The sequence below is a fragment of the Mobula birostris genome, chromosome 29 (assembly GCF_030028105.1).
Source record: "Mobula birostris isolate sMobBir1 chromosome 29, sMobBir1.hap1, whole genome shotgun sequence".
Taxonomy (NCBI): Eukaryota; Metazoa; Chordata; class Chondrichthyes; order Myliobatiformes; family Myliobatidae; genus Mobula; species Mobula birostris.
This window is the reverse complement of record NC_092398.1, coordinates 17599461-17624262: the sequence shown is the minus strand read 5'-3', so window position 1 is coordinate 17624262 and position 24802 is coordinate 17599461. Positions and strand designations below refer to the sequence as shown.

The 24802-nt window shown below is 46.5% G+C and overlaps 1 protein-coding gene across 3 annotated transcripts in view; it reads left to right on the top strand.

Annotated features, from left to right (window-relative positions):
* The first annotated feature begins 4347 nt into the window (after positions 1-4347).
* LOC140190006 (uncharacterized) overlaps positions 4348-24802 on the top strand; it is a 41148-nt gene continuing 20693 nt past the window's right edge. For 2 of the 3 annotated variants that reach the window (XM_072246397.1, XM_072246396.1), the window contains exons 1-2: positions 4348-4447; positions 21373-21485. In XM_072246397.1, the coding sequence (XP_072102498.1) occupies positions 4372-4447; positions 21373-21485 (189 nt within the window). In that variant the 5' untranslated portion in view covers positions 4348-4371. The remainder of the gene's footprint in view (positions 4448-21372; positions 21486-24802) is intronic. The other variant, XM_072246398.1, reaches the window with a different exon arrangement.

The window sequence follows — 24802 nt, the reverse complement described above, 5'->3', positions numbered from 1 at the left end:
TGCTCCTGCCCCACCGAACTCATTTCTGCATACCTCGACACTGTTTTATCACCCCTTGTTCAATCCCTTCCGACCTATGTTCGTGACACTTCTCACGCTCTTAAACTTTTCGATGATTTTAAGTTCCCTGGCCCCCACCGCTTTATTTTCACCATGGATATCCAGTCCTTATATACTTCCATCCCAAGGTCTCATAGCTCTACGCTTCTTTTTGGATTCCGGACCTAATCAGTTCCCCTCTACCACCACTCTGCTCCGTCTAGCGGAATTAGTCCTTACTCTTAATAATTTCTCCTTTGGCTCCTCCCACTTCCTCCAAACTAAAGGTGTAGCTATGGGCACCCGTATGGGTCCTAGCTATGCCTGCCTTTTTGTTGGGTTTGTGGAACAATCTATGTTCCGTGCCTATTCTGGTATCTGTCCCCCACTTTTCCTTCGCTACATCGACGACTGCATTGGCGCTGCTTCCTGCACGCATGCAGAACTCGTTGACTTTATTAACTTTGCCTCCAACTTTCACCCTGCCCTCAAGTTTACCTGGTCCATTTCCGACACTTCCCTCCCCTTTCTAGATCTTTCTGACTCTTTCTCTGGAGACAGCTTATCCACTGATGTCTACTATAAGCCTACTGACTCTCACAGCTATCTGGACTATTCCTCTTCTCACCCTGTCTCTTCAAAAAACGCCATCCCCTTCTCGCAATTCCTCCGTCTCCGCCGCATCTGCTCTCAGGATGAGGCCTTTCATTCTAGGACGAGGGAGATGTCTTCCTTTTTTTAAAGAAAGGGGCTTCCCTTCCTCCACTATCAACTCTGCTCTTAAATGCATCTCCCCCATTTCACGTACATCTGCTCTCACTCCATCCTCCCGCCACCCCGCTAGGAATAGGGTTCCCCTGGTCCTCACCTACCACCCCACCAGCCTCCGGGTCCAACATATTATTCTCCGTAACTTCCACCACCTCCAACGGGATCCCACCACTAAGCACATCTTTCCCTCCACCCCCTCTCTGCATTCCGCAGGGATCGCTCCCTACACAACTCCCTTGTCCATTCGTCCCCCCCATCCCTCCCCACTGATCTCCCTCCTGGCACTTATCCGTGTAAGCGGAACAAGTGCTACACATGCCCTTACACTTCCTCCCTTACCACCATTCAGGGCCGCAAACAGTCCTTTCAGGTGAGGCAACACTTCACCTGTGAGTCGACTGAGGTGATATACTGCGTCCGGTGCTCCCGATGTGGCCTTTTATATATTGGCGAGACACGACGCAGACTGGGAGACCGCTTTGCTGAACATCTACGCTCTGTCTGCCAGAGAAAGCAGGATCTCCCCGTGGCCACACATTTTAATTCCACATCCCATTCCCATTCTGACATGTCTATCTACGGCCTCCTCTACTTTAAAGATGAAGCCACACTCAGGTTGGAGGAACAACACCTTATATTCCGTCTAGGCAGCCTCCAACCTGATTGCATGAACATCGACTTCTCTAACTTCTGCTAAGGCCCCACCTCCCCCTCGTACCCCATCTGTTACTCATTTTTATGCACACATTCTTTCTCTCACTCTCCTTTTTCTCCCTCTGTCCCTCTGAATATACCTCTTGCCCATCCTCTGGGTCCACCCCACCTTGTCTTTCTTCCCGGACCTCCTGTCCCATGATCCTCTCGTATCCCCTTTTGCCTATCACCTGTCCAGCTCTTGGCTCTATCCCTCCCCCTCCTGTCTTCTCCTATCATTTTGGATCTCCCCCTCCCCCTCCCCCTCCCCCTCCCCCTCCAACTTTCAAATCCCTTACTCACTCTTCCTTCAGTTAGTCCTGACGAAGGGTCTCGGCCTGAAACGTCGACTGCACCTCTTCCTACAGATGCTGCTTGGCCTGCTGCGTTCACCAGCAACTTTGATGTGTGTTGCTTGAATTTCCAGCATCTGCAGAATTCTTGTTGTTTGCTGATTATTATTATTATTTTGTGGTGGATACCCCATAGTCCTTATGTTTCCTGCAAATCCTAAAATATTACATTTACTGCTATTAAGCCTACTGGTTTTGCTTAGACTTCCAAGCGGTGATTCTGTTGATTTTTGTTTTAAATTCAGTAGCCGAATTAATTGAAGTATTGCATGGTCAGAGTATGATTTGTCCAACTCCTGGTAAAGCCTTGCATCTGTTGTTTGCCTCATTTGACTTTAATAACAGTGTATCTTTTGGCATTGTCTGTCTATGTAATGTGAATAGCAGTGGACATTGATTGTGGGTGAGTGTTGTGTTTTTCAGTTGAAAACCACGCATTTGATGCTGATTGCGTGATTGGGGCGTGATTCATGTTGTGCACTGTGGGTCGGATGCTCTGTTGGTTTGTTTGTTTATGCTCTGTGCAGCCCGGGTTGTCTCCTATGCTGTTGACACTGTCACAGTTCACTCCTATATTATTATATCTGTCAATTGTTCTTGCCTGTAAACCAACAGAGGCATTTATAGTAGGCACATAATGCTTGAAACTGACTTTTGAACGCCACGCGTCTGGCCTTGCGAATACATATTACCATACTGTGCACCCCTCAGCAGCATCACTGAATAATTCAGCCCCACTGTACCACCAGCAAGAAAAAATCTCTGGCGCTGCCAATGAATTTAAGAGATAACTGAGAAAGCAGTGAACTTCGGCAGCTTCAGGACATGACGTGCTCTCTGGCCGGTGACTTCTCTCCGTCGGAACGCAGCGCCTCTTTCTTTTTCAAACTTTTTATTAATATCAACTTCTTGAACATTACAAAGAATTGATACAAAGCAATTGGGATTACATTGTTAATAATTAGTATATATAGATATAAACACAGTTAATACACAGATATTAACCTCCCAAAATCTTACAGAGTACAAATATAATAGTATATAGAAAAAAAATACAAAAATATCATGGAAAAAGAAAAAAGAAAAAATACCCCAATAAGAAAAAAACCCTAATCTAAGTCAGCACCTCTTTCTTAATTGCTCTTAAACTGACATATCCTCATTTGAACGCTTCCACTGCCAACTTCCTGCTCTATACTGGCGAGCACGTCATGATTTCTACGTCACTCCGCTGCCAACTTCCTGCTCTATACTGGCGAGCACGTCATAATTTCTACGTCACTCCGCTGCCAACTTTCTGATCTATCAGAGGCGGAACGCTCTGTCCTCAGTAAGGGCCTCACCTTTGTCCACTTTTGCCCACACCTCAGCGAGTTCCGTGTTCGCCATGACGCGGAACTCTTCTTCCGCCATCTCCGTCTCCGAGCCTACTTCTTCGGCGAGGACTCTTCCACCCTTACCGATGACCCCTTCTCCCTTCTTCAACCCTCCTCCTCTTCATGGACACCCCGCTCTGGTCTTCTGCCTGCTCTGGATTTCTTTATTGCTAACTGCCGATGCAGCTCTCTTGTCCATTCGTCCCTCCCTACTGATCTCCCTCCTGGCACTTATCCTTGTAAGCGGAACAAGTGCTACACATGCCCTGACACTTCCTCCCTCACCACCATTCAGGGCCCCAGACGTCCTTCCAGGTGAGGCGACACTTCACCTGTGAGTCGGCTGGGGTCATATACTGCGTCCGGTGCTCCCGATGTGGCCTTCTATATATTGGCGAGACCCAATGCAGACTGGGAGACCGCTTTGCTGAATACCTATGCTCTGTCCGCTAGAGAAAGCAGGATCTCTCAGTGGCCACACATTTTAATTCCACATCCCATTCCCATTCTGACATGTCTATCCACGGTCTCCTCTACTGTAAAGATGAAGCCACACTCAGGTTGGAGGAACAACACCTTATATTCGGTCTGGGTAGCCTCCAACCTGATGGCATGAACATTGACTTCTCAAACGCTAATGCCCCACCTCCCCCTCGTACCCCATCCGTTATTTTTTAGATATACACATTCTTTCTCTCTCTCTCCTTTTTCTCCCTCTGACTATACCCCTTGGCCATCCTCTGGGTTCTCCCCCTCCCTTTTCTTTCTCCGTGGGCCTCCTGTCCCCTGATCCTCTCATATCCCTTTTGCCAATCACCTGTCCAGCTCTTGGCTCCATCCCTCCCCCTCCTGTCTTCTCCTATCTTTTTGGATCTCCCCTCCCCCTCCCACTTTCAAATCTCTTACTGACTCTTACTTCAGTTAGTCCTGACGAAGGGTCTCGGCCTGAAACGTCGACCGTACCTCTTTCTAGAGATGCTGCCTGGCCTGCTGCGTTCACCAGCAACTTTTGTGTGTGTTGCTTGAAATTCCAGCATCTGCAGAATTCCCCGTGCTGCTCTATACTGGCTTACGTCACAACATTACGTCACAAAATTGCGTCACGTTCGGCTCCCCGTGTACCGCTGTTCGAGGTGGAGATGGGGACCTGCTGGTGGTTCTGGCGTCTGATACTAATAACGTGGCTCCACTGGTCCACGGCGCTGTTTACTGAAGGTGAGGATCCCACTTCCCCACTCTTACTCCCGTGTCCCGGGGCTCCGGGACGGAGCCCCGAGCTTGGTGACGGAAAGGGCCCGTTTTGGTCGGACGGTGGAGGGAGGAGAGGGGTGGGAGTTTTCGGGCTTTGGACGAAGGCCGGCACGGTCGCTTCTGTTGTGACCCATTTGGACATCGTTAATCTGGGACGCGGATGGAGGGGGCCTAGGACTCGGCCGAAGCCACGGTGTCGCCTGTGTGCAGCCGCCATTCCATGCTTTCGCTCGGCATGAACAGTTCTGCTGGGGCCGACTGCAGATTTTTTTAGCGGCACTCTATGGACTCGGGCCTCAAGCTTGCGGGGTGCTATAGCGCATTTGTGGCGACTGAATATTTAAATAGACTGAAGGGTGTCTGGACTATACACATATATATATATATATTTGTCTGGTTGTGTTTTCACTAATCTGTACGTGCTTCTATATTCGAGGACTGGGCCTCAAAAGCCACGGTGTCGCCTAGCAGGCGTCGGGAGCCAGTCGGCAGATGATATTGGTGGGCAGTGGGGTCTGGACTGTGTATAAATGCATATTTTGCATCGTTGTATGTTAACAGATATTCTCCATGGGTTTGTTGACATGTATGCATCAAGCTGCGGCGTCGCCGGGGGTGGGTGGGGGAGAGAGAGAGGAGAGATGTGGGCGTCGGCGGGCACAGACGTCTCCAGACAGCCATCCCTGCATGGTTCTGACGATCCCGAGCAGATTCAGTGCCCGGACTCCGCCGCCATCACCACACACAAAACGCTGGAGGAACCCAGCAGGCCAGGCAGCATCTATAGGAAAGAGTACAGTCAACGTTTTGGGCCAAGACCCTTCACCAGGACGGGGAAAAAAGATTAGGAGTCACAGCAGGAAGTGGGGAACCACAAGGTGACAGATGAAACCAGATGGAGGAGAGGGGTGAAGTAAAGAACTGGGAAGTCGCCTGGTGAAAGAGATAGAGGGCTGGAGGAGGGAGAATCTGATAGAGGACAGAAGGCCACAGTAGAAAAAGGAGGATGAGCACCAGAGTGAAGTGATGGGCAGATAGGAAGATAAGGTGAGAGGGAGGAATGGGGAATGGTGGGGGGTTATTACCGGAAGTTCAGGAAATTGATGTTCATGCCATCAAGTTGGTTACCCAGACGCAGTACAAGGTCTTGTTCCTCCAACATGAGTGTGGTCTCATTGCAACAATAAAGGAGGCCGTGGACTAACATGTCAGAATGGAAATGGAAAGTGGAATTAAAATTAAATTGGAGATACCACTTTTTCTAGCCAACGGAGTGTAGGTGCTCGGCAAAGCAGTCTCCAGTCTGTGTCTGGTCTCACCGATATACAGCAGACCACACCGGGAGGTCTCAGCCGTATACACTGGATATAGTATATGACCCCAACAGACTCGCAGGTGAAATGTTGCCTCACCTGGAAGGACTGTTTGGGGCCCTGAATGATGGTGAGGAAGGTGGTGTGCAGCCAAGTTTCGCACCTGTTCCACTTGCAAGGATAAGTGCCAGGAGGGAGATCAGTGGGGAGGGACGAATGGACAAGGCAGCTACGTAGGGAGCGATCCCTGCAGAAAGCAGAAGGTGGGATGAAGGTGGAAAAGATGAACATGATGGTGGGATCCTGTTGGACATGGTGGAAGTTACGGAGAATTCTGTGCTGGGTGCAGAGGCTGGTGGGGTGGTAGATGAGGACAAGAGGAAGCCTTTCCCTGGTGGGGTGGCAGGAGGATGGGTTAAGCGAAAGGGAAGAGATGCAGTTGAGGGCAGAGTTGATGGTGTTGGAATGAGGATGCCCTTGGAATGATTATCATCTTGGGTGTGACTATTATTGATGTGTCTTTGCACCGTGACCCATAGTAACACTGTCTTGTTTGGCTGTTTCATAAGTTAAATGATTAAATGACAGACTTGAATTGAAGGATCTCTCCCCACCCTGCAGTGGGAGGGAGGGAGCGAGCCTGTTCCAGCCGCATCCAAAGTCCTCCCCGGGCTGGATCACCATCGCCTTACTCCCTCACAGCCCGCTGTCTTTCAAGGCTTTCAGACACACCGATAGAATTAGGCCATTCAGCCCATCGGGTCTACTCCACCATTCGATCTTCTCACTACTCCCATTGGACAGGAGCCTTGGGTCCCACGCTACCAAGTTCAGAAACCATTACCAGTAGTCTCCTGAACTAGTGTGGATAACGTCAGTCACCACGACTCTGAACCGATCCTATGACCTACAGACTCACTTTCAAGGACTCTTTACAATTCTTGTTCTCTAATGTTTTTACTTATAGTTTCTCTTCTTTTGCGTATTGGTTGGTTTTCAGTCTTTGTTATGTTTATGCATAGTCTTTTATAAATTTCTATTGTATTTGATTTTTTCTGTGAATGCCTGTAAGAAAATGTACCTCAAGTTGTTTGTGATAACATAACATATACATGCTTTGATCACAAATTTACTTTGAATTCACTGGACACGGGCTCCACTCCCCCCCCCCCACCTCCCAGTGCGTGTCTATACATTATAGAACCCAACCTCCGATCAGATCTCAGTTTGTGACCTACTCATAGGAATCTATCATTCTATAGCTGTAAACCCCGAATCTATGTTCAGTTCTGGTCACCTCACTACGGGAAGGATGTGGATGCTATAGAGAGTGCAGATGAGATTTACAAGGATGTTGCCTGGATTGGAGGACGTACCTTGTGAGAATAAGTTGAGTGTACTCGGCCTTTTCTCCTTGGAGCAATGGAGGATGAGAGGTGACCTGACAGAGGTGTATAAGATGATGATGGGCATTGATCGTGTGGATAGCCAGAGGCTTTTTCCCAGGGCTGAAATGTCTAACATGAGGGGACGTGGTTTTAAGGTGCTTGGAGGTATGTACAGAGGGGATTTCAGGAGTAAGTTTTTCGCACAGAGAGTGCTAGGTGCCGGCGACAGTGGTGGAGGTGGATGCAGAACAGTCTTTTAAGAGAGTCTGAGATACATGGACCTTAGAAAAATAGAGGGCTATGCACTAGGGTAATTCTAGGCAATTTTTAGAGTAGGTTACATGGTTTGCACAATATTGTGGGCCGAAGAGCCTGTAATGTGCTGTAAATTTCTATGTTCTAACCCCTAAATTAGGTCCCAGCCTATAACCCAATCCTGGGGATCTGTTATTCTATATATAAACCACCCCCGCACCTCTGGACTGAATCCCAGTCTGTAACCCAGGGGTCCCCAATCTTTTTTGCGCTGCGGACCGGCCGACCCGGGGGGGTAGGGTTGCCAACGGACAAGAGTAGCAGTCAAAAAATACGTTGGGTTTGCCCCAAGAAAGACTACAATGACCATGAAGCCTTGCGCGGGCGCCAGTGCGCATGCGTGAACCTGCCGATATTATTCTCTGTAAGTCTTTTTTGGCGATTCTGTTCGGGGGTGGGGGGTGTTAATCACGACCGGAATATTGGTAATAAGGGGCTAATACACTCAATTTCGTTTCTAAGAGGGTTTATCTGACGAATTTAATATTAAACACACAGCGCATATTTTCCTAGCATGAATATAGTGATAAGTCAATCATCAGGGGAGCTTGAATTAAGTGTTGAAAGAACTTCCAGTAGAAGTGGTAGAGGCAGGTTCGATATCATTTAAAGAAAAAATGGATAGGTATATGGACAAGAAAGGAATGGAAGGGTATGGGCTGCGTGCAGGTCGGTGGAACTAGGTGAGAGTAGCTTTCGGCACGGACTAGAAGGGCCGAGATCGCCTATTTCCGTGCTGTAATTGTTATATGGTTATATAAGTCACTTATCAGTCAATAGCATCATAACATTTTAAGTAATGTTTGGATATTAAACACGGCACATATTTTCCCCGTATGAACATATAAAATCATTGCAACACACCAATATCGCTGAATCAGTGGGAGCCCTGGGCTTGTTTCCCTGCAACGAGACGGTCCTGTCGAGGGGTGATGGGAGACAGCGATACTCGAAGGAGGTTCCTTATGTCCGGTCTATTCTGCAATTTAGTTCTCGTTGCATTCTTTGCAGAGGTATGTTGGAAATGGAAGCAACGTGTTCAGTGCTTTTGTGGCTATCTCAGGATTTTTAGCCTTGATTTGATCCAGAATGCCGGCAGAGGTGTTATGTCAAACATACTTTTCAGCTCGCCGTCAGTTGCGAGCTCGAGGAGTTGATCTTCTTCCTGCGCTGACGTGGATGATGCGCGGGTAGTGACCTCGCGTGCGTTCAAGCTCAGCAGTGCGTGACAGGGAATGAGGAAAGGTGCAGCTGACTCATATCGCCAAATCGTATCGTTTCCTCGCGGCCCGGTAGCGCATGCTCTGCGGCCCGGTGGTTGGGGACCGCTGCTGTAACCCATTCACGGGGATCTGTTTTTGTCTAAATATAAACGCATTGAACCCCTGGATTAGATCCTATCCTGGAGATCTGTTATTCAAATCATGTTTAATTGGCATTTAACCATTCATGAATATTCATGACTATAGCCAAATGAGACACTGTTACTACGGGTTCAAGGTGCAAGCCAACAAATCGGTGTCGAATATTAGTTAAAATACAATGACGCGGAATGTGCGGAGATATATTAGTCCAGATTCCACAGTCCATTGACATTATCAGTCGACAGCCCTGGTGCCTGCTAGGTGACACGGTGGCGTTGCGACCCAGTCCTCACATATACAAGCCCATATACAATATTAGTAAAAACACAACCAGACAAATATATAGAGCGCCTATAAAAAGTATTTCCCCCCGCGCCCCCCAGAAGTTTTCATGTTTTATTTTTCGCAACATTGAACCGTGGTAGATATTTAATTTGGCTTTCTTAACATTGATCAACAGAAAAAGACACTTCTGTGTCAAACTGAAAACAGATCTCAATGAAATGATCTAAATTAATTAGAAATATGAAACGTAAAATAATTGTACAAGTATCCGCCCAGCCAAATCATCACTGTTGTAGCCAATTGGTTTTGAAAGTCACATAATTAGTTAAATGGAGATCTGTTTTTGGAGACCTGTGTGCAGTCAAGGTATTATATCGGAGGGACAGGAAGGTAGGCAGAGGGGGTGGTGTGGCTCTGCTGGTAAGGAATGGCATCAAATCAGTAGAAAGATGTGGCATAGGATTGAAGATGTTGAACTCTTGTGGTTTGAGGTAAGAAACTACAAGGGTAAAAGGACGTTGATGGCTTCCCAACAGTGGCTGGGTGGTGAACCACAGGTTACACCAGGAAATAGAAAAAGCGAGTCAAAAGGGCTATGTTATGGTAGTCATGGGAGATTACAACCTGCAGATTGATTGGAAAATCAGGTTGGTAATGGATCTCAAGAGAGTGAGTTTGTTGAATGCCTACGAGATGGCTTTTTTAGAGCAAACACAAAATACTCTGCAGATGCTGGGGTCAAAGCAACACTCACCACACGCTGGAGGAACTCAGCAGTTCGGGCAGCATCCGTGCAAACGATCAGTCCTTTTAGAGTCAAGCTTTTTAACGATCAAACTTTTTAGAGCAGCTTGTTGTTGAGCCTACAAGGGTGTTCAGCTAATACTGGATGGGGTGTTATGTAATGAACTGGAGGTGATTAGGGAGCTTAAGGTAAAAAAACCCTTAGGAACCAGTGATCACAATATGATTGTGTTCAACTTGAAATTTGATAGGGAGAAAGTAAAGTCTGGTGTAGCAGTATTTCGGTGGAGTAAGGGAAATTACAGTGGTATGAGAGAGGAGTTGGCCAAAGTAAATTGGAAGGAGCTATTGGCAGGGATGTCAGCAGAGCAGCAATGATGTGTGTTTGTGGCAAAAATGAGGAAGGTATAGGACATGTATTCCAAAAATGAAGAAATACTCAAATCATAAAATAGTACAACTGTGGTTGACAAGGAAAGTCAAATCTTTTGTAAAAGCAAAAGAAAGTGCATACAACAAAGCAAAAATTAGTGAGAAGATAGAGGATTGGGAAGTTTTTAAAAGCCTACACAGAATAATTTTTTAAAAAATCATTAGAAAAACAAAGATGAAATATGAAAGCAAGCTAGCAAATAATATCAAAGTGGATTGTAATGTTTTTTCAAGTACGTTAAAAATAAGACAGAAATGAGAATGGATATCGAACCACTAGAAAATGAGGCAGGAGAAATAATAATGGGGGCAAGGGGATGGCAGATGAACTTCTTCATGGACTTCTTGATCAAGTTATGGTATTGTTGCACTGTTGTAACTATGTTATAATTATGTGGTTTTGTCAGTTTTTTCAGTCTTGGTCTGTCCTATGTTTTGTGATATCACGCCGGAGGAAATATGTCATTTAATGTATCATTTCTTAATGCATGCATTACTAAATGACAATAAAGGGTACTACGTGTCTTCATAATGTAAATGAATATTTGTGTCAGTCTTCACTCTAGAAGACACTAGCAGTATGTCTGATGTTGTAGTGTGTGAAGGAAGAGAAGTGGGTGCAGCTACTGTTACAAGAGAGAAGGTGCTCAAAAAATTGAAAGACCTAAAGGTACATAAGTCACCTGGACCAGAGGAACTGCACCCCGGGGTTCTGAAAGGGGTGGTGTTACAGATTGTGGTGGCATTAGAAATGATCTTTCAAAAATCATTGGACTCTGGCATGGTGCCAGAGAACTGGAAAATTGCAAATGTTAGTCCACCCTTTAAGAAAGGAGGAAGGCAGCAGAAAGGAAATTATTGACCAGTTAGCCAGACCTCAGTGGTTGGGAAGATGTTGAGTCAATTGTTAAGGATGAGGTGATGGAGTACCTGGTGACACAGGACAAGATAGTACGAAGTCAGTATGGTTTCCTTCAGGGAAAATACTGCCTGGCGAACCTGTTGGAATCCTTTGAGGAGGTTACAAGTTGGATAGATAAAGGGGATGCAGTGGATGTTATATATTTGGACTTTTCAGAAGGCCGTTGACAAGGTGCTACACATAGAAAATAGGTGCAGGAGTAGGCCATTCAGCCCTTCGAACCTGTAGCGCCATTCAGTACGATCATGGCTGATCATCCAACTCAGAACCCTGTACCAGCCTTCCCTCCATACCCCCTGATCCCTTTAGCCACAAGGGCCATATCTAACTCCCTCTTAAATATGGCCAATGAACTGGCCTCAACTGTTTCCTGTGGTAGAGAATTCCACAGATTCACCACTCTGTGTGAAGGAGTTTTTCCTCATCTCAGTCCTAAAAGGCTTCCCCTTTATCATTAAACTGTGACCTCTCGTTCTGGACTTCCCCAACATCGGGAACAATCTTTCTGCATCTAGCCTGTCCAATCCCTTTAGGATTTTATACGTTTCAATAAGATCCCCCCTCAACTTTCTAAATTCCAGCGAGTATAAGCCTAGCCGATCCAGTCTTTCACCATATGAAAGTCCTGCCATCCCAGGAATCAATCAGGAAAACCGGGCCTATCTCTGGCTGTTGGGAGAAATAACAGGGCAGCGGCATGGAGCCACACCCAACCAGACGGGTCCTCGAGGGCGGGACGAGGGTTGGAGTGGTTGTCGCTGTTTGGCCGACAATGTGTCACACCTGAGGATCCTGGATCACCCCCAGTGGAATAGGCAGCGAAGGCGTATAACGGAGTCTGAGAGATTGTGGATGATTGCCTTCCCCTCCTGTGGGGGAGCCAGAAATTCCAGGGAAATAATTAATTGAATTGGCCAATAATACAGCTGCAGCACTGACTGACACTCAAGCACAGGTAACTGAGATATCCACTAGGATGATTGCAATTCGCCAAACAGTGCTACAGAATCGGATGGCCGAGAAAGGAGGGACCTGGGCTTTGTCACAGAGCCCAGAGTCTGGGAACAGCTAGATGGTAGGAAGCAGCCCATGGTATTACAGGAAAGTTGCCAACATGTTTAGAGCATTGGCTGATTGGTAGGAGGCAGCGAGTGGGAATAAAAGGATCCTATTCTGGTTGGCTGCCAGTGATTAGTGGTGTTCCGCAGGGGTCAGTGTTGGGACCACTTCTTTTTATGCTGTATATAAATGATTTAGATGATGGAACAGATGGCTTTGTTGCCAAGTTTGCAGATGATACCAAGATTGGTGGAGCGGCAGGTAGTGTTGAGGAAACAGGTGGGATGCAGAAGGACTTAGATTAGGAGAACGGGCAAGAAAGTGGCAAATGAAATACAATGTTGGAAAATGCACAGTCATGCACTTTAGTAGTAGAAATAAATGTGTGGACTATTTTCTAAACAGGGAGAAAATCCAAAAATCTGAGATGCAAAGGGACTTGGGAGGCCTTGTGTAGAACAGCCTGAAGGTTAACTAGCAGGTAGAGTTGGTGGTAAGGAAGGCAAATGCCATGTTAGCATTCATTTCAAGATGTCTAGAATACAAGAGCAGGGATGTGATGCTGAGGCTTTATAAGGCTCTGGTGAGGCCTCACCTTGTGTATAGTGAACAGTTTTGGGCCCCTCATCATAGAAAAGATGTGCTGGGGTTGGTGAGGGTCCAGAGGAGGTTCACAAGGATGATTCCAGGAATGAAAGTATTATCACATGAGGAACGATTGATGGCTCTGGGTCTATAGAACATTGACTATATTGGGTCTATAGAGAAGGGTAACTTTGAAGGTATGAGACGTGAATTAGCTAAGATAGACTGGCAAATGACACTTAAAGGGTTGACGGTGGATATGCAATGGCAAGCATTTAAAGATCGCATGGATGAACTACAACAATTGTTCATCCCAGTTTGGCAAAAGAGTGAACCAGGGAAGGTAGTGCACCTGTGGTTGACAAGGGAAATTAGGGATAGTATCAATTCCAAAGAAGAAACATACAAATTAGCCGGAAAAAGCGGCACACCTGAGGACTGGGAGAAATTCAGAGTCTAGCAGAGGAGGACAAAGGGCTTAATTAGGAAAGGGAAAAAAGATTGAGAGAAAGCTGGCAGGGAACATAAAAACTGACTGTAAAAGCTTTTATAGATATGTGAAAAGAAGATGATTGGTTAAGACAAATGTAGGTCCCTTACAGTCAGAAACAGGTGAATTGATCATGAGGAACAAGGACATGGCAGACCAATTGAATTAACTACTTTGGTTCTGTCTTCACTAAAGAGGACATAAATAATCTTCTAGAAATAGTAGGGGACAGAGGGTCCAGTGAGATGGAAGAACTGAGGGAAATACATGTTAGTAGGGAAGTGGTTTTAGGTAAATTGAAGGGATTGAAAGCAGATAAATCCCCAGGGCCAGATGGTCTGCATCCCAGAGTGCTTAAGGAAGTAGCCCAAGAAATAGTGGATGCATTAGTGATAATTTTTCAAAACTCTTCAGATTCTGGATTAGTTCCTGAGGATTGGAGGGTGGCTAATGTAACCCCGCTTTTTAAAAAAAAAGAGGGAGAGAGAAACTGGGGAATTATAGACCGGTAAGCCTGACATCGGTGATAACAGCACATTTGGAAAGTGGTGAACTCATCAGACAAAGTCAGCATGGATTTGTGAAAGGAAAGTCATGTATGACGAATCTCATAGAATTTTTTGAGTATGTAACTAGTAGAGTGGATAGGGAAGAACCAGTGTATGTGGTATATTTGGATTTTCAAAAGGCTTTTGACAAGGTCCCACAGGAGATTAGTGTGCAAACTTAAAGCACACGGTATTGGGGGTATGGTATTGATGTGGATAGAGAATTGGTTGGCAGACAGGAAGCAAAGAGTGGGAATAAACGGGACCTTTTCAGAATGTCAGGCAGTGACTAGTGGGGTACCGCAAGGCTCAGTGCTGGGACCCCAGTTGTTTCCAATATATATTAATGATTTAGACGAAGGAATTAAATGCAGCATCTCCAAGTTTGCGGATGACACGAAGCTGGGCGGCAGTGTTAGCTGTGAGGAGGATGCTAAGAGGATGCAGGGTGACTTGGATAGGTTAGGTGAGTGGGCAAATTCATGGCAGATGCAAGTTAATGTGGATAAATGTGAGGTTATCCACTTTGGTGGCAAGAACAGGAAAACAGATTATTATCTGAATGGTGGCCAGTTAGGAAAAGGGGAGGTGCAACGAGACCTGGGTGTCATTGTACACCAGTCATTGAAAGTGGGCATGCAGGTACAGCAGGTGGTGAAAAAGGCGAATGGTATGCTGGCATTCATAGCAAGAGGATTCGAGTACAGGAGCAGGGAGGTTCTACTGCAGTTGTACAAGGTCTTGGTGAGACCACACCTGGAGTATTGTGTGCAGTTTTGGTTCCCTAATCTGAGGAAAGACATTCTTGCCATAGAGGGGGTACAAAGAAGGTTCACCAGATTGATTCCTGGGATGGCAGGACTTTCATATGATGAAAGACTGGATCGACTAGGCTTATACTCTCTTGAATTTAGAAGATTGAGGGGGGATCTTATTGAAATGTTTAAAATTCTAAAGGGATTGGACAGGCTAGATGTAGGAAGATTGTTCCTGATGTTGGGGAAGTCCAGTACGAGGGGTCACAGTTTGAGGATAAAGGGGAAGCCTTTTAGGACCGAGATGAGGAAAAACTTCTTCACACAGAGAGTGGTGAATCTGTGGAATTCTCTGCCACAGGAAACAGTTGAGGCCAGTTCGTTGGCTATATTTAAGAGGCAGTTAGATAAGGCCCTTGTGGCTATAGGGATCAGGGGGTATGGAGAGAAGGCAGGTATAGGGTTCTGAGTTGGATGATCAGCCATGATAGTACTGAATGGCGGTGTAGGCTCGAAGGGCCGAAAGGCTTACTCCTGCACCTATTTTCTATGTTTCTATACTCACTGGAATACAGAAGGATGAGGAGGGATCTCATTGAAACCTTTTAAATGTTGAAAGACCTGGACAGTAGATGTGGAAAGGATGTTTCCCATGGTGGGAGAGTCTAGGACAAGAAGTCACAGCCTCAGGATAGAGGGGCGCCCTCTCAAAACAGATGTGGAGAAATTTATTTAGCCAAAGGGTGGTGAATTTGTGGAATTTTTTGCCACATGCAGCTGTGGAGGCCAGGTCATTGAGTGTGTTTAAAGCAGAGATTGTTAGGTTTTTTATTGGTCATGGTATCAAAGGTTGAGGGGAGAAGGCTGGGAGCTGGGGTTGAGGAGGAGATGAGGGAAAAAAGGATCAGTCATGATTGAATCGTAGAGCAGACTCGATGGGCCGGATGGCTTAATTCTGCTCCTATGTCTTATGATCTTTCAATTGATTGTAGTCAGTTACACCTGTATCTGGAAAATACAACTGCTGATGAGTCAGTATCCTGGCAAAAACTACACCATGAAGTCAAAAGAATACTCTAAGGAACTCCACAAAAAGGTTATTGAAAAGTACAAGTCAGGAGATGGATTCAAGGAAATTTCCAAGTCACTGAATATCCATTGGAATACAGTTAAGCCAATCATTAAGAAATGGAAAGCACAGCTGCATATCTGCCTAGAGCAGGCCGTCCTCAAAAACTGAGTGACTAATGTCCTGTAGTGGCCTAGTCAGAGTCCAGACCTCTCTCCAATTGAAAATTTTGTGGCTGGACTTGAAAAAAGTTGTTCACTCACGATCCCTGTGCAATCTGACAGAGTTTTGTAGTGAAGAAGGGGGAAAGTTGCTGTGTCCAGATGTGCAAAGCAGTGTCCAGATAGAGACCAGTTCCCATAGACTCAAGGCTGTGGCAGCTCCCTCATTATCTCAGTCAGCAAGCAACTTGCTGATGGTGTAGACCTGCAGTACTTTGGAGTTCTTAACCTGTAACAGAATCTGGCACTTATTAGATGTACGTTTAAGTAGAATGGTAGCACCTTCTGTTGACCCTGTAGAAGCTGCTGCTACCAGTCGCACTGCCATCTCACTGGAATGTATAAACCCCAGAACCCCTCGCATAGATCCCAGCCTGCAACCCACTTCTGGAGGTCAATTATTCTATATATTGATCTAGTCTATAACCCTCTTCCAGGGATCTGTTGTTTATATATAAATGTCCACGAATCTCTGGATTTGATCCCAGTATGTTACCGGCTCCCAGGGATCTGTTTTTCTACACACAATCCACCCCCGGCCCCTGGCTAAGATCCCAGACTGTAACCCACTCCCAAGGATCTGTTGTTCTATATATAAACTCCCCTGAACCCCAGGATTAGACCCCAGCCTGTATCTCACTCCTTGGCATCCATTGGTGGGGGGGGGGGGGGGGGGAACACAGACCAGGGGCAGAGTCTACCCGTTCCTGTTCTGTTCGTGATGTTTACTCTCTCCCTGATAGGAGCAGACTTAATGGGCTGAATGGTCTATTTTTTGGATACTCTGAGACTGTCCACTCAGTGTCGGGGTTTGTCATGCCTACCGGATATGCAGTGGTGGTGAATTTAGAAACATAGAAAACATACAGCACAATACAGGCCCTTCGGCCCACAAAGCTGTGCCAGACATGTTCCTACCTTAGATCTACCTAGGCTTTACCCATGGCCCTCTATTTTTCTAAGCTCCATGCAGCCATCCAGGAGTCTCTTAAAAGACCCTATCATTTCCACCTCCACCACCACTGCTGGCAGCCCATTCCAAGCACTCACCCCTCTCTGCGTAAAACAACTTACCCCTGACATCTCTGTACCTACTTCCAAGCACCTTAAAACTATGCCTCTTGTGCTAGCCATTTCAGCCCTGGGGAAAAGCCTCTGACTATCCACATGATCAAAGCCTCTCATTGTCTTGTACACTTCTATCAGGTCACCTGTCATCCTCCGTTGCTCCAAGGAGAAAGGGCTGACTTCACTCAACCTATTCTCATAAGACATGCTCCCCAATCCAGGCAACATCCTTGTAAATCTCCTCTGCACCCTTTCTATGGTTTTCATGTCCTTCCTGTAGTGAGGCAAGCAGAATTGAGCACAGTACTCCAAGTGGGGTCTGATGAGGGTCCTATATAGCTGCAGCGTTAGCTCTTAGCTCTTAAACTCAATTGATGAAGGCCAATGCACTGTATGCCTTCTTAACCAGACAGTCAACCTGCATAGCAGCTTTGAGTGTCCTATGGACTCAGACCCCAAGATCCCTCTGATCCTCCACACTGCCCGCCACTTATGTGCTACACCTGTGCCTACACCTCCTTTCTTGCCACCATTCAGGGCCCCAAACAGTCCTTCCAGGTGAGGCAATACTTCACTTGTGAGTCTGTTGGGGTCATCTGTTGCATACGGTGCTCCTGGTGCGGCCTCCTCTACATCTGTGAAACCAGACGCAGATTGAGGGACCACTACGTCGAGCACCTCCACTCCGTCCACCACAACAGACAGGATCTCCCGATAGCCACCCACTTTTACTCTGCTTCCCATTCCCATTCAGATATGTCCATACATGGCCTCCTCTACTGCCATGATGAGGCTAAACTCAGGTTGGAGGAGCAACACCTCATATACCGTTTAGGTAGTCTCCAGTCCCTTGGTATGAACATAGAATTCTCCAACTTCCGGTAATTCCCTCCCCCGCCCTTCCTCTGTCCCTATTTCACTCTGCCCCCTCCCCCAGCTGCCTATCACCTCCCTCATGGTTCCGCCTCCTCCTACTACCCATTGTGTTTTCCCCTGTTCCTTCTTCACCTTTCCTGCCTATCACCTCCCTGCTTCCCCTCCCCCACCCCTTTATCTTTCCCCTTACTGGTTTTTCACCTGGAACCTTCCAGCCTTCACCTTCCCACCCTCCCCCCACCTTCTTTATAGGGCCTCTGCCCCTTCCCTCTACAGTCCTGACGAAGGGTTCCGGCCCGAAACATCGACTGATCGTTTCCACGGATGCTGCCCGACCTGCTGAGTTCCTCCAGCGTGTTGTGAGTGTTCCCTTAGATCCCATGCCTCCTTACTTCTTAATAAGCCTTGCATGGGGTATCTTATCAAATGCCTTGCTAAAATCAATATACGCTATACCTACGGCTCTACCTTCATCTATGTATTTAGTCATCCTCAAAAAAATTCAGTCAGGCTCATAAGGCACGACCTGCCTTTGACAAAGCCCCGCTGATTATTCTTAATCATATTATGCCTCATCGAATGTTTATAAATCCTGCATCTCAGGATCTTCCCCATCAACTTGCCAACCACTGAAGTAAGACTCACTGGCTTATTTCCTGGGCTATCCCTACTCCCTTTCTTGAATAAGGGAACAACATCCACAACTGTCCAGTCCTCCGGAACCTCTCCCATCCTCATTGATGCAAAGATAATTGCCAGAGGCTCAGCAATCTCCTCCCTCACTTGCCACAATAGCCTGGGGTGCATAACGTCCGGTCCTGGTGACTTATCCAACTTGATACTTTCCGAAAGCTCCAGCACATCCTCTTTTTTTAATATCTACAATCTCAAGCTTTTCAGTCCACTGCAAGTCATCCCTACAATCGCCAATATCCTTTTCTGTGGTAAATACTGGAGCAAAGTATTCATTAAGTACCTCCGCTATCTCCTCCAGTTCCATACACACTTTTCCACTGTCACACTTGATTGGTCCTATTCTCTCATGTTTTATCCTCTTGCTGTTCACATACTTGTAGAATGCCTTGGAGTTTTCTTTAATCCTGTCCACCAATGCCTTCTCGTGGCCCCTTCTGGCTCTCCTAATTTCATTCTTAAACTCCTTCCTGCTAGCGTTATAATCTTCTAGATTCCTATCATTACCTAGCTTTTTGAACCTTTCTTAAGCTCTTCTTCTTGACTAGATTTACAACAGCCTTTGTACTCCACGGATCTTGTACCCTACCATCCTTTCCATGTCTCATTGGAACGTACCTACACAGAACCCCACGCAAATATCCCCTGAACATTTGCCACATTTCTTCCGTACGTTTCCCTGAGAACATCTGTTTCCAATTTATGCTTCCAAGTTCCTGCCTGATCGCCTCATATTTCCCCTTACTCCAATTAAACATTTCCCGAACTTGTCTGTTCCTATCCCTCTCCAATGCTATGGTAAAGGAGATAGAATTGTGATCACTATCTCCAAAATGCTCTCCCACTGAGAGACCTGACACCTGACCAGGTTCATTTCCCAATACCAAATCAAGTACAGTCTCTCCTCTTGTAGGCTTATCTACATATTGTCAGGAAACCTTCCTGAACACAACAAACTCTACCCCATCTAAACCCCTTGCTCTAGGGAGATGCCAGTCAATATTTGGGAAATTAAAATCTCCCACCACAACAACCCTGTTATTATTACTCCTTTCCAGAATCTGCCTCCCTATCTGCTCCTGGATGTTTCTGTTACTATTGGGTGGTCTATAAAAAACACCCAGTTGAGTTATTGACCCCTGCCTATTACTAACTTCCACCCACAGAGACTCCACAGACAACCCCTCCATGACTTCTTCCTTTTCTGCAGCCGTGACATTATTTCTGATCAACAGTGCCATGCCCCCACCTCTTTTGCCTCCCTCCCTATCATTTCTGAAACTTCTAAAGCCGAGCACTTGAAGAAGCCATTCCTGCCCCTGCACCATCCAAGTCTCTGTAATGGCCACAACATCATAGCGCCAAGTGCTGATCCACGCTCTAAGCTTATCCGCTTTATTCATGATACTTCTCGCATTGAAATAGACACATCTCAAACCATTGGACTGAGTGCGTCCCTTCTCTATCACCTGCCTATCCTCCCTTTCGCACTGCCTCCAAGCTTTCTCTGTTCATGAGCCAACCTCCTTTTCCTCCGTCACTTCAGTTCGGTTCCCAACCCCCAGCAATTCTAGTTTAAACTCTTTCCCTCAATAGCCTTAGCAAACCTTCCCACTGGGATATTGGTCCCCCTCGGATTCAAGTGCAACCTGTCTTTTTAGTACAGGTCGCACCTGCCCCAAAAGAGGTCCCAATGATCCAGAAATCTGAATCCCTGCCCCCTGCTCCAATCCCTCAGCCACGCATTTATCCTCCACCTCATTCTAATTCTATACTCGCTGTCATGTGGCACAGGCAGTATTCCTGAGATTACTACCTTTGAGGTCCTGCTTCTCAACTTCTTTCCTGACTTCCTGTAGTCTGTTTTCAGGACCTCCTCCCTTTTCCTACCTATGTCATTGGTACCAATATGTACCATGACCTCTGGCTGTTCTTCTTCCCACTACAAGATATCATGGACGCGATCAGAAACATCTCGGACCGTGGCACCTGGGAGGCAAACTACCATCCGTGTTTCTTTCCTGCGTCCGCAGAATTGCCTATCTGACCCCTCCCCCCCCAAACTGTAGAGTCCCCTATCACTGCTGCCATCCTCTTCCTCTCCTTACCCTTCTGAGCTACAAGGCCAGACTCTGTGCCAGAGGCGCGACCACTGTTGCTTCCCTCAGATAGGCCGTTCCCCTCCCCCCCATAGTACTCAAGCAGGAATGCATTGTTAAGGGGGACAGCCACTGGGGTACTCTCTAGTAATTCTTCTTGCCCTTCCCTCTCCTGACTGTTAACCACTTCTCCGTCTCCTGTGGTCCCGGGGTGACTACCTGCCTATGGCTCCTCTCTATCACCTCCTCACTCTCCCTGACCAGAGGAAGGTCATCGAGCTGCAGCTCCAGTTCCCTAACGCAGTCTCTAAGGAGCTGCAGCTTGACGCACCTGGTGCAGATGTGGTCATCCGGGAGACTGGGAGTCTCCAGGACCTCCACGTCTGACACCGAGCACAGAAAACGGCCTCACACACGTATTTCCTGTCTTTATTTTAAACAGATAACCTACTGTTTAAAATAAAGACAGGAGACCCTTTATCGCCATGGCCTTCCTACTCTGTCTCCCACTACTCCGTCACCTGCTCCTCTGATGCCCGCTCTGTAAACCTGTCTTCCTTTTAATCTCTTCCCGCTGTTCTCAGTGGCCGACCTCCACGCGTTTGTGCAGTTGTGCCCTGTTCAAAGGTTTTTTAAATGATTTTTTTTTGTTTTTTTTTACAGATACCACTATAAAGGTTATAAATATATCTTATGTGTCTCAACATATGCAGAATTGCTGGTTTGATTTCAAGTATTACAATATTACTTGTAATTATATACATCTTTCCATTAATGTAAGTATCCTTCATAACCTGTAGGCAATGAGGGTGGTGGGTGACGGTGGTGTGGGAGGGGCGGTGCGAATCTTTCGGATCACTGCGTCTAGCTCTGGTGATGCTCTCAGGAAGGATAAAACTGTGCTGGGGGGACTTCAGTCACAGAGATATACAGCACCTCAGCAGGCTCTTCACCCCCAAATGGTCCATACTCAGAAAGCCTAAAGAGACTTGACCTTGACAAGGAGGCATATGGGAGTGAGATGGATCAGCTGGTTGAGTGGTGTGGCAGCAACCACTTTGCATTCAACGTCAGTAAGACCAAAGAATTTACTGGTCTTGGCTAGAGAGACGGTCCTATCTGCCCTCTAAACCTCACCTATCCATGAAGTTGTCTAACTGGCTTATAGGTATTGCTAATTTACCCACTTCCACCATGATTTCCGGCAGCTCAATCCAACTACGCACCACCCTTCATGTGAAGCAGTTGGCCCTGATGTTCCTTTTAAATTTCTCACCTCTGATCTTAAACGTATTCCCCCTTGTTTAAGTAGCCCCTCCCGTAACAAAAGTCTGTGGTTTTACCTTGTCTCTGTCTCTCATAATTTTACACACCTTTATCTCGTCGCCATTCAATCTCCTACATTGCAGGGCATGAAATCCAAAAGTCTATGCAGCTTGTCCTTGTAACTTGGGCCCCCAGTCTCTGGTAAATCTTTCCAATCTTTCTGGTTCAGGCCTTTTGTATTGCAGACAAGTGTGAGATGTTTTTACTTTGGCAGGAGAAACCAAAGAGTAGGTCTTGCACTGCGAATGGTAGGACACTGAGGAGTGCGGTAGAACACAGGGTTTCAGTTGCATAATTCCTTGGAAGCCAGCCATTGGTGTGGTGGCATCTGCACTGGACTTCGAGTTGAGTGGTCTTGGGTTCAAATCCCACCAGCTCCTTGCACATTTTCATTCTGTGCTCAAAAACAATATCAGACAAGCTGTAGAAATGGTATGCTTCTGACCCATGTGCTACAAGGCGTGGAGCGGAACAACAATTCCTTGAAGGTGGTGTCACAGGTAGATAGGGTCGTAAATAGACCTTCTGACCCTTTGGTCTTCATATATCAGAGTACTGATTACAAGAGTTGGGACGCTGATGTTCAAGCTGTACAAGACGTTGTCAAGGCCGAATTTGGAGTATTCTGTGCATTTCTGGTCACCTACCTACAGGAAACATCAAGACTGAAAGAGTGCAGAGACAACCAGCAAGGATGTTGGCAAGACATGAGGACCTGAGTTGTTGGGAAATGTTCAATAGGATAGGACTTTATTCCCTTGAATGCTGAAGAATGCATGTTTTGAAAGGGAGAATAAACGTACATCTATGCGAACACCTGCAGCACTTGGTGACCCTGTGATCTCTGTCTCAGAGGCCAAAGTCAGAGCGTCTTTCTAGCGGGTGAACTCTGGAAAGGCATTAGTCTCTGATGGTCTGTCTGGTAGGGCTCTGAAGACCTGTGCCAACCTACTGGTGGGAGTGTTCAAGGAAATCTTCAAACTCTCACTGCTGCAGTCAGTGGTTCCCACCTGCTTCACAAGGTCGTTAATCATACCAGTGCCCAAGGAGAGCAGGGTGAGCAGTTGTACTCACATCGACTAGGATGAAGTGCTTTGAGAGGTCGGTCATGGCCAGAATTAACTCCTGCCTGAGCAAGGACCTGGACCTGCTGCAGTTTGCTTATCGTAATAATAGGCCTGCAGCAGATGCAACCTCACTGGCTGTTCACTCAGCCTTGGATCATCTGGACAATTGCAATACCTATGTCAGGCTACTGTTTATTGACTACAACTCAGCGTTCAACATAATCGTACCATTGGTTCTAACCAAAAACGCTCCAAAACCTAGCCTCTACCTCCCTCTGCAACTGGATCCTTGACTTCCCCATTGTGTGTGGATCAGAAAAAAAATCTCCTCCTCACAATCGACACTGCTGCACCTCAAGGATGTGTGCTTAGCCCACTGCTCAACTCTGCACCCACGATTGTGTGACTAGGCACAACTCAAATGCATCTATAAATTTACCAACAACAGAACTATCACAGGAACCGTCCGGTGAACATCCACTCTATCAAGGCCTTTCACCATTCGAAAGGTTTCAGTGAGGTCACCTCTCATTTTTCTGATTTCTAGTGAATACAGGCATGGAACCATCAAATGCTCTTCCTATGCCAATCCTTTCAATCCTGGAATCATTTATCTGAACCTCCTTTGAACCCTGTCCAGTTTCAGCACACATTTTCTAAGTTAACATTCCCAAAGCTGCTTACAGTACTCCAAGTGAGGCCTCACCAATGCTTTATGAAGTCGCAACATTGGTATCCTGGTGTTTGTATTCTAGCTGTCTTGAAATTAATTGCATTTGTCTGCCTCACCACAGACTCAACCTGCAGTAGGACTCCCAGGTCCCTTTGCACCTCAGATTTTTGTATTTTTCTCTCATTTCCCTTTCCTTTCTTCTACCAAAGTGCAGGACTGTACACTTCCCATCACTGTAATCCTTCCGCCACTATGACCATTCTCCTGATTTGTCTAAGTCCTTCTGTAGCCTCTCTACTTCCTTGAGACTATCTGGCCCTCCACCTATCTTCATATCATCTGCAAAATGTGCCAACAAAGCCATCAATTCCATCATCCTAATTATTGAAATAGTGGTCCCAATACAGAATCCTGTGGAACACCAGTAGTCAATGGCAGCCAATGCGAAAAGGCTCCCTTTATTACCACTTTTTGCCTTCTGCTAATCAGCCACTGCTTTATCCCTGTTAGAATCTTTCCTGTAATACTATGGGCTCAAAGCTTGTTCAGCAGGCTCATTTATGGCACCTTCTTAAAAGTCTTATAGAAAGTGCAGGTACACAACATCAACTAATTCTCCTTTGTCTATCCTACTTGTTATTTCTTCATGTTACCAAAGACAATCGCAAATTTCTGTAGATGTACGGTGGAGAGCATTCTAACTGCTTGCATTACCGACATATGGAGGGGTCACCGCACAGGATCGGAATTCACTGCAGGAAGTTGAAAACACAGCCAGCTCCATCATGAGCACTAGTTTCCCCAGCATTCAGGACACCTTCAAAAGGCTAAGCGTCAAAAAAGGCAGCGTACATCATTAAGGACCCCCATCACTCAGGTCATGCCCTCTTCTCATTGCTACCATCATGGAGGAGGCTCAGGAGCCTAAAGCCACACACTCAATGTTTCAGAAACAGATTCTTCCGCTCTGCCGTCAGATTTCTGAATGGACAATGAATGCATGAACACTTCCTTGCCATTTTCCCCT